At 36.1% G+C, this 10,868-nt stretch overlaps 1 protein-coding gene across 1 annotated transcript in view; it reads right to left on the minus strand.

The window, feature by feature from the left end:
* AHI1 (Abelson helper integration site 1) overlaps positions 1-10,655 on the minus strand; it is a 176,751-nt gene extending 166,096 nt beyond the window's left edge. Inside the window, 6 exon segments of the mRNA XM_028510246.2 lie at positions 401-593; positions 1,566-1,788; positions 8,853-9,031; positions 9,935-10,448; positions 10,451-10,487; positions 10,608-10,655. Of these exon segments, the coding sequence (XP_028366047.1) occupies positions 401-593; positions 1,566-1,788; positions 8,853-9,031; positions 9,935-10,448; positions 10,451-10,487; positions 10,608-10,655 (1,194 nt within the window).
* Positions 10,656-10,868: the final 213 nt, after the last annotated feature.

The raw sequence follows: 10,868 nt of genomic DNA on the forward strand, positions 1-10,868 counted from the left end.
AGAAGTTGAATTTTCACATCACTTGGTTGTATACTGAACTACTAAAACAACAGCTTTGCCATTGGCCCTCTGTATCTGTGGGTTCCACATTCAAAGATTCAACTAACCGCAGATCACATATATTTTTTTAAAAATCCCAGAAAGTTCTCAAAGTAAAATTTGAGTTTGCCATGCACGGAGAACTATACTGAATCAACGTGAATGAAGTGATGTGTGGACAGACTCTGCTGTGGCCTACATGCAAATATAAGCTATGTGCAAATACTGTGCCATTTTATATAAAGGACTTCGGCACCTGCAGATTTTATTATCTACAGAGGATCCTGGAACCAATCCCCTGCAGATACCAAGGGATGACTGTAATAACCAAAATTTAGTTTAAAATGCTCTATTTACATACCTCAAAGAACAGGATGACTTTAGGGCTCTCATCGAAATCTCGAAGCAAATAGGGAAAGTTTTCATTGAATATAATTTGTTCTTCCCATTCTGGAAGCCTTGATTTTAACTGTTTAAAATCATATGGCTGGGTCATAATAGGCAGAATATAATCCACATTGTCTTTTTCAAAGTAAGAGGAAACAGGCCGTTCACTGTTCAAAAAAAAAAGGTACTTCTATTAACACAATTCTTCATAAATTTGAGAATGTGAGAAAAAATTAAAATATGGTATTCAATGTGAAGCAACTAAAAATAATGAATAGCTATAATATATAAGGAAAAATTACTTTGATAGTCCATCTAGAAAATTATAAATTTTATGAGACTTAGAAGTAGTAGTACTTTATTTTGCATTTACATGTATCAGTTGGTTTCACAGAATTATTTTATTATAGAAATACAAAGTGAGAGGTATGATTATACCTTCAGCATGCAAAGCTAGAATAAAGTAACTCCTTCAGAATCTTAAATGAGTTTGTCATAACATAATACAGTAAATTTAAATACGAAAATGAGCTCCACAGGATTATAAACCTTTCAAGGTGTATCATATCTTCTTTGTATGCCCTAAGACAACTGAGTAAGGGAATGACCTTTTTGATAATACTCATGTTTCTCATCTTTGCCATCTTTCCAAGAAGATAGTATTTTTTTTCCAGTTTAACTGTGTATTTTACTGTACTTTTTCTTTGGGCCTTCAAGTATGTAACTGTAGAAGTAATAGTAGGAGAAAAATTAAATTCAAAATTCATTTACCTCACCTGAGGCCCAGGTAACATATTAACTTCAAAACAAAAATAGGAAGTTAGAAAACGAGTGCATTTACAGTGCAACAGAAGATGATTTACAATGCCAGCTTAATGCCACAAATGAGTCATTAAGGTTGGCAGAAACTCCCTCAACTCCCCTCCACCTACGATGAATCACTAAATTAACAGATGCTCTCCATTTCTTCTACAAAACATACCGATCAGCATCAATGGTTGGTGAACACCTACAACTAGCAAATTGTTCTCCAATACCAATTCATAACCCTACTTGCACTGATTTTCAATGGCAGAAAAGAGAACTCCTACTGTGGGCATTTTCAACTCAAGGGTGGGCTGTGAAATTTAAAAAAGTACCTATCATCTTTCTTGACGTATTGACCAGTGTTCTCATCAACCACATGAATTTTTACCATCGGGTGAGATATCATAAAATCTGACTTAAGTCGATCAGTTCGGTGGATGTAAACTCCCAGGACAAGGTCATCATCAAGCAAACATTTGGGATACACTGGACTATCTCGACTTGTGATTTCGTGCACACCGTCATCGCCATCAGAGTCTTCGTTGTCATCTGAAACTACAAGCACGGAAGAAAATGAACATTCTAATCAATTGTTCCCACAACAATATACTCAACAACATAAGCTGAATTTTCATATAGCCTAATCTTTATGATCCGTGGTTATTTTTCTTTGTTAATAAAGATACTTCAAGGAAAAAGAAAGGAAAAGCCAAACAATGGCAGACTTACCTTCTAAGAGTAAAATAATGCACTTATTAAGGTATTAAAATAAGGAATTTTTCTCATTTTTCCTGACAAGGACCAACAACAAAAGAAAAATAGAACAAAAATAAAAAATTTTATCTAGGTATTTTCTAAGTGGAACACATATCATTCAATTCATTTATAACTGTAATTTATGCTTCTAGGCAGGGTATAGTAGGATGTAGCAGATCAGTGCTTCTGGTAACAAAAGCTTAAAAAGCCAAATGAATTACAAAAGGATTTTCTAAAAACTCAGAGAAGTGCAGAAACAATGTGTAGTAGATGGACTAAACTTCGAGGCAAGGAGAATCATTCAGAGGTAAGCTGATGGAATGGCAGCTGTTACAGCCTCTGGGGACATTTGCTGATTCAGAGTGTGGGTCAAGGGTCAGTATTTGGCCCAGGCAAGAGGAGGCTACCAGGTGAAAGAGTAATGAGAAAACCTTGTAGTGGCTGCATGGGGCTACAGTGATAAAACTGGAGTTTTGGGGGGCAGCGAACACACGGCCAATGTGCCTCACAAAACAATTCTGAAGCTACAGGACAGGCTCAAGAGTGAGTGAAATCTCCCAGTCTTTTGATACCTGGAAACAATGACCAGGCAGGGAGAGGGGCCTGAAATAAAACAGGCAAAGATGAAGCCTTAGGGGGCCTGGTTAATTTATACACACTGTCACCTTTCACCTGGGGTCACTTACCAATTCTGGGTGCAGTTAGAGGTTAAGAATCCTGGTGTGGCCCCTGGTAGAAGGCCCCTCCTGGGGGACAGGGAAACCAGCAGAGATACTGGGGGACTGGGGTGACAAAGCTGAAGACTTGAGGGGCCTCAAACACATGGCCAGTCTCCCCCTCAAGACATTTTGAAGCTGCATGCAGCAGAAGGCTAATGGACTCACTGAGAACCTCTGAAGGGCACAACTCAACCTCGCACAGTCTCTCTGGGTTGAGGAAACAAGCGGCTGCCAGGCTCTCAATTTATAACACCTGGAAAGCCACGTATTAGGAACAGGACAAATCAGAGACAGAATCTTACCAAACCTACAACCCAGCCCAAACATAGTTCCTCACTGGCTGAAATTGAAATCAGTTGCCTACCCTATCTGCCTAAGAGAACAAAGAGGACATCCTTTCTGATGGAAGATACAAATCATCTAGAGTCTCTAGGATTCTACACACAATGTACAACATGCAATACAAAATCACTAGGCATAATAGAGGCAAGACTATATGACCAATAACCAACAGAAAAACCAAAACCAGAAAATGGAAGCTGACCCACAGACGATCCAGATCGGATTAGCACACAAGGACTTCTTTTCAACCTCATCCACAAATATGCTCACTGATTTTAGAGAGAGGGGAGGGGAGGGAGAGAGAGGGAGAGAAGAGAGAAACATCAATATGAAACAAAAACATCAAGTCAGTTGCCTCTGGTAGACATTCCAACAGGGACCAAACCTGCAACCTAGACATGTTCCCTGACCAGGAATCAAACCCACAACCTTTTGTTTTATGGGCTTATGCTCCAACCAACTGAGCCACACTGGCCAGGGGAGCACATAAGGACTTTTAATAACTATGATTAATATGCTCAAGAAAATAAAGGGAAAGGTGAGCAAAATAATTTTAAAAGTGAAGACTTTTGACAGAGAATTGGAATCCTAACCTCCAATGTGATAGAAAAGGAGGTAGGGGTTTAGAAAGTGACTAAATCACAAGGCTGACGCTCTCATGAATGGGATTAGTGCCCCTATAAAAGAGGTCCCAGAGAGCTCCCTTGCCCCTTCCACCAGGTGAGGTGACACTGAAAAGACACTAGCCTACAATCAGGAAGTGGACCCTGACCAGAACTCTAATCTGTGCATGCCTGATCTTGAAATTCCCGACCTCCAGAACTATGACAAATAGATGTTTGTTGTTTAAGCCATCCAATCTCTGGTATTTTGTTATAACAGCCTGAACACACCAAAACAATAAAAGTGTCAATTTGACAGCAAGATACAACAATTCTAAGCATGCATATCTTCAAAATATATAAAGAAAAAAAACTCATAGCAATAAAACAGAGAAACCCAAAATCATGGTGGAAGTTTTAATATATGACTCAACTGACAAACTAAGCAGACCAAAACAAACAACCAAAAAAAAAAAAAAAACCAACAAAAAAAACAGTCTGTAAGATCAGCTGAACACATTAAATTTCATTTAACTTACATACATAGGACACTGCGCACAATGGCATCAGAATTCACGTTGTTTTCCAGTGCACATGGATTGTTTACTAAATTGACCAGAAACTGGCCATAAAGAAAGCCTCAAAAAAGTCTAAAGATTGAAATTCACAATGTTCTCTGACAACAATGGCAGACAGATACCAAAATAAAAAGATAATCAGGAAAGTCACCTACTGCAAAAATTTATATAATCATGTTGATGCAAAAAAAGCACCCGATAAAATTCAGTATCTATTCATTATTTTAAAAAAACATCAGTACCAGATATGATTGTGAATGTAGAAATTCAAAACAATCTATAAACTCTTAGTAGTAATAAATGAATTTAGCAAGAAACTGAATATAAATGTTAAAAATGTCTAGTTGTGCCCTACTAGACAATCTACTTTTAAATAATCCATGATAGAGGAATTAAAAAATGGAATTCAGAACATATTTTTACTGAATGACAATGAAGGCACAGCATTCAAGAAATGTGTGAGATACAGCTAAAGTAGCACTTAGATAGAAATGCAAAGTCTTATAAAGCCAGTTTTGTAATTAATATTATCTACTTGGAATTGTTTTCTGGAGTGAATATGAAATCTCCCCTCATGCATAGCTGGAAACTGGAAATTAAGAATAAGAACACCATGTTTAGTGTAAGAAAAGGAAAGGGACCAATCATCTTTTTTAATGTAATAATTCTTCTCATTATTAAAATAGCATACATATATTATAAAGAAAAAAGAAATTTAAAATCTTAAATGCATATAAAGAATGACTGAAACTTCATAAAATCCATCTTGTAAAGCCAGAAATAAACACTAAATCAAACCCAAAGAAAGTAGAAAGAAATGATACAGACAGAAGAAATAACTAAAATAATAATGTACAACAGACAGAATCAGAGCTAAAACGATTGGTTCTTTGAAAAAACTAATAAATTGAAAATCCCGAGACTGATGAAGAAATCGAGAGAAAACAAAGCACCAATATCAAGGACCACCCTCTCAGGTCTGCTGACATACAAAAACGACAAATCTGAATTGCATGGACAAAATCCTCAAAATATATTGTCTAGCAAAGTTGATGAAAGAAAAATTGAAGAGTCTAGTATTTAGTATAAATTAAATGATTTAAAATTCTCCCTGCAAAGAAAACCTCAGCCTAAAAACTTCCATTAGTAAATTGTTCCAAACAATTAAGGAAGAAATAACACCAACTTATAAAATACTTCCAGATTAATGAAACAGATGGAACATTTTCCATCTACTTTTGAGACCAAAACCTTGATATCAAAAACTCTGGCTATTTCAGGTAAAGAAATGTACAAACCATTCTCTCACATGACCACAGACACAAAAAACCTAGACAAAGTGTCAGCAGGTCATATCCAATAGATTTTTAAAGAGACAATACATCACAACTCAGTGGGTCACCCACTTCCATCAAGATGGCCTAATATTCAGTAACAATCACATTAACAGAAAAAAGAACAAAAATTTATATAATCATGTTGATGTAAAAAAAGCACCCGATAAAATTCAGTATCTATTCATTATTTTTAAAAAACATCATTACCAGATATGATTGTGAATGTAGAAATTCAAAACAATCTATAAACTCTTAGTAGTAATAAATGAATTTAGCAAGAAACTGAATATAAATGTTAAAAAATTTTTAAATCTATTATATTTTTACATACATATATCAGCAACATACAAATATTGAGTTGGCCAAAAAGATCATTTGGTTATTCCATAAGATGGCTCTAGTAGTGCTTAGTTGTCTTTAACTTCATTTGAAACACTTTTGTTAGATTGTATTGTGACAGATGTCATATCAGCACGCATTTAAAAAAAATCAAAATTGGTGAATTTTTGTGTAGCCATTTAATATTGAAGATGGAAAAAAATAAGCAACATTTTTGGCATATTATGCTTTATTATTTCAAGAAAGGTAAAAACACAACTGAAATGCAAAGATTCGTGCAGTGTACAGAGAAGGTGCTGCAACCAATCGAATGTGTCAAAAGTGGTTTGTGAAGTTTCGTGCTGATTTTCTTACTGAATGATGCTCCATGGTCAGGTAGACCAGCTGAAGTTGACAAGGATCAAATCAAGATATTAATTGAGAACAATCAACACTATACCACATGGGAGACAGCCAACATACCCAAATATACACATTGATAAAGTTTTGGTGAAAATGAAAAATGTGTCTCTTATTTTATGGGAAAAAAAAATACAGGCTTTTTGACCAACCCAAAAGAAAACAAAATTTTAAAAAATTTTGCATTAAGAGACATTGAGTACCTAGAAATAAATCTTAAGGTGAGACACTGCCGAAAGTTACAATATTACAAAGATAAGGTGAAGTGTAAATAAATGGAGGCGTGTACCAATTTCATGGATGGCAAGAATTAGTACTCTGTAATGATATCAAGTGTACTTAGAGTTGTTCTATTGTAAGTCTCTTTAGATTCACCCAATCCAAATCAAAATCATGGGTGAGGAAAGGGAAGGAGAGAGAACTGAGAAGCTGCTTTTAAAAATTATATGGAAATGCAAAGGGTAAAATGTAGCCCAGGCAATACTGAAGAAGATGAAAGTTAACTTACACTACCTAACAGCAAGACCCATTGTAAGTTTATGCTAATTAAGATATGGCGGTGTTGGTACAAACAGTCTAATGTAACAGAACAGAGACTGCAGAAGTGGATCTCTTTGCATACTCATGTTATTTATGATAACAGTGATACTGCAACACTGAGGGAAAGGATCCTCTCTTCCGGAAACGGCACTAGGTCAGTTATTTAGTCACATGGAGGAAAATGGGTCTTGACCACTGACTCTCATTAGACACAAAATCGATTCCAGATGAACTGCATTGATCAATGTGAAAAGCAAAACAAAAACTTTTCAGAAATAATATATACAGAAACATCTTCAGAACTTGGGAGATTTCATAAATCACAGAGAGCACTTACTATCAAAAGAACAAAATGGATAAATTGAGCTACATAAAATTTATCAATTCTGCATTTCAAATGATTCAATAAAAGTAAAACAACCCAGAGTGGAAAGATATTTGCAAGATATATGGGCATATCTATTTATTTATGAGAAAAGACTGATGTCTAGAAATATAAAACATTCCCACAAATTAATAAAAAGACAAACTCAATTTCTTAAGTTCATACACGCAAGACTTGAACAAATTTACCAATGAAGAAATCCAAGTAAGTCAATAAACATGAAGAATATGTTCAACTTCATTAGTTATCATGGAAATCAAATTAAAGTTAAAATGAAACATACACAACTAAAAATGGGTAACGTTTTAAAATACTGACAACATACATGTTGTACAGCACTGGAGGCTCTCAAATACTGCTGGTGTCAATTGGTAAACCAACTCCAGAAAATGGGAAGTGCCTAGTAAAGTGGAAAATACACATGACACAGTAACTCTGTGCCTAAGAATATGCTAAGTTAAAATGTATTCATATGCTGCCAAAAGATGTGACAATTCACTACAGCTTTATTTGTAATCACCCAAAACTAGAAACAACTCAAATGTCCATTAATACCACAGGAAAATTAATTGTGGTACATTTATATGATGGATATATATACAGCACAAAAACAACTGAGGAGTAAGTTGAACTGTGTGCAATAGCAGCATCAATCTCACAAAAATAAGTTTGAGTGAAAAAAGCCAGACACAAAAGAGCATAGTATTTGTGATACTATCTATGCGAAAACAGAAAAGCAGGCACAAATAAACTACGTGTCAGATTCAAGGCAGTGTTTACTGCTGAAGGGCAGTGAGCTGGAAAGGGACTCAAGGGGACTTCTTGGTGCGAACCATGTTCTGTTTTCCGATTTGGATGATGATTTTATAGGCACGTTCGGTCTGTGAAAATTCACTAAGTAGTATACTTATGTACACTTTTCTAAAATTTAATTACAGAAACCACAAGACATCATCAATTGCATAATCCAATGAATAAGTATCACAAATTCTAAAACTGCCTATTTCAGTCCCAATTTTTGGCCCATTAAGTGGAAACTGAACACAATAAAAAGAATGTAAGAAGTAGAAGAAAGGCAAGAGTAGTAAGTAAAGGAAAACAGGAGGAAAGACACCGGTAAAGAGGAAGCCTGGAAGCCAGAAGAGAAAAGGAAAAGTGAGAAGAAGGACGAGAGCCAACTCGGGCTGAGGAGCTAGGCAGACACCCCGTCTGACCGAGCCCGCAGCCTGGTCATCTAACACGTCCATCGCCTGTTGACCACTTACTGTTTTCAACAACTGTGAGGCTGGGTTATCTAGGGTTCTGCACTCAATGGCAGAAAGAGGAAATCATCTCTGCTATAATAGCAACTACAAAGTTAATGTTTCTAGGGCTGAATTAAATTAAGTCAGGAATTAGAGATGACTCAGGTAATACTAAGTGATCACAGGAAGTCACAGTCACAAATAAATGACTGTTTCAGTCTAGATAAAGCCAAGAACAAGTACCAAATATTATGTTAAATTTTTTTTTTTGGATTATATCCTTTGGGACTAATTTTCTTTAGTTTTAAGAAATGAAGTCCTAAAATCAAGTTATTTCTATCAAGAACACACTTTTTTCATTTCATTTGGATAACAAACCTGCTTTGGGCTTCTTTTTCTTTTTTTTTGGTTTGGATTTTGTGTCATCTTGCATGCTGTCTTCCACATTTTGATCCACCGAGGTTATTTCATCTTCGTGATGATTATCTGAAGTAACTGTTCCAGCCAGATCTTCCTTCTTCTGTTCACCTTCAACTGTGTCACCCAAGATCAGTACACTGCAAATACAACCCAAGTACGAGTCATTACACAGCAGCAGGTAACTAACAAATACACTAATACGTCCTTGTAGCAACTCCATGTGCCTGCTCTTTGTTACCACTGGCTGTCTAGCTTCTAATAAGGGGGGATTATTTTTAGATGAGGACATTAGGGAAAATTGCCCCTGTATGCCAGGCAATAGATACAAAATGTTCTCACCTCAAGTTGTTTACCTAAATATGGACTACAGAAAACAATTATGGTAGTTAAAGGTCGTTTTTTATTTTGGTTTCCCCAGAGACATATTTATATGAATATATGCACAGAAGTTCACGTTGCATATGCAAACATACATATATAAGCATCATATACAGAAAAAGAGTAGAATACCAAATTGCTAATAGTGGTTATCTCTGGATGATTGGATTGCTTTCATTTTCTTCTTTGTTTCTGTGTGTTCTACAATGAACAAATGCTATTTGTATATTGAGGGAAAAGGGCTCTATTTGCATATCCAAAGAGGCATTTATAACTGACAAATAGAGGAGTAATTAGGATTCTACTACTTAAAAGGAGATGTAAATGAGTAGTTAAGGGTAGAGATTGTAGAGCAAGACTGCCAAGCTTTTGGCTCAGCCAAGACTGCCAAGCTTTTGGCTCAGCTTCTTACAGGTTCTGTGGCACAACCTCTTCAGTTTCCTCATCTACAAGAGATAGTATTCCCATTCCTATTCCTCACTGGGTTAGTTAATTCACATGAAGCATTTAGCACATAGTAAGGTTAGCTGTTATTATCACACTGACAATGTGTCCAAATGAAAGTCTTCAGAATTTTCTTTGTGAAACTACAGGTATCACTTAAAAGTAGGAAAGAATCACTTTTAAGAGGACGTTTTCTATTTATCAATGTAACAATGTACCTCGTTTCAGCATTAGACAGGACTGGCGCTTTCTTTTTTTTCTTTCTTTTCTTCTCACTGATCAGTTTGTCATCATGCAGGGAAGAATCTGAGGGAAAGTACGTCAACTGTTCTTTGAGTTTCTTTCTTATTTTCTTCTTGATCTCCTTTGCCATTTCTTCAGCTACCTGGAGCTGGTACACCTGCTTCACTTCTTCCTCATCTAAATTATTTCCTTTTTCTTCATTTGCTTTCTCGTTTTTCTGATGGGCAACAGCTGGCTGTGACTTGGTCCGTGCTTTCTGGTGTACAGAGTCCACCTTCTTCTCAGGAGTGCCCTGTTCCATCTGTTGTGCAGGCACCTGGCACGCTGTTTTTGTAACCTTCCTAGTCGCCTTTTCTTGCTTGTCTTCCTCTCCACTCACACCACCATCTGGATTTTCAGCTGCTGACTGTGGATTGCTCGGTTTGTTTTTAATGACTCGCATGTTCTTCTTTGGGGTATTATTGCTAGCAGCCACTACTTCTTCCCTTTTTCTTTAATTTTCTGAAGATTGCTTCTAACAGTGTCAAACTAGGAAACAAAGACACAATAACAACGTTTCACTAAGCACAGTTTAGTAACATAAAGATGTTAACACAATGATGAGTGTTCAACAATGTGTAACACTGGAAAAATTATTTCGTTTTGTACTTGAACACAGCAACGTTCTAGATTAGAGCATCTGATAACCTCATTCATTCTCCCAGCATTAGATTAGTAATCGCTCAGGGTAACTTCTGATAGAGTGAGTTAATTAACATGTGAAAAAGTACTTAATCACTTTTAATAAGTTAACTAATTGCTCAAATCTCAAATGCTATTTTCCTCTTTGATAGAATGATCCATACTCTAATTTAGACAAAACCGGTAATGGGCCACTGAGCTAAAGCACCTCAGGTTCCTCATTAGGAA

This window comes from Phyllostomus discolor, chromosome 4 (assembly GCF_004126475.2).
Source record: "Phyllostomus discolor isolate MPI-MPIP mPhyDis1 chromosome 4, mPhyDis1.pri.v3, whole genome shotgun sequence".
Classification (NCBI taxonomy): domain Eukaryota; kingdom Metazoa; phylum Chordata; class Mammalia; order Chiroptera; family Phyllostomidae; genus Phyllostomus; species Phyllostomus discolor.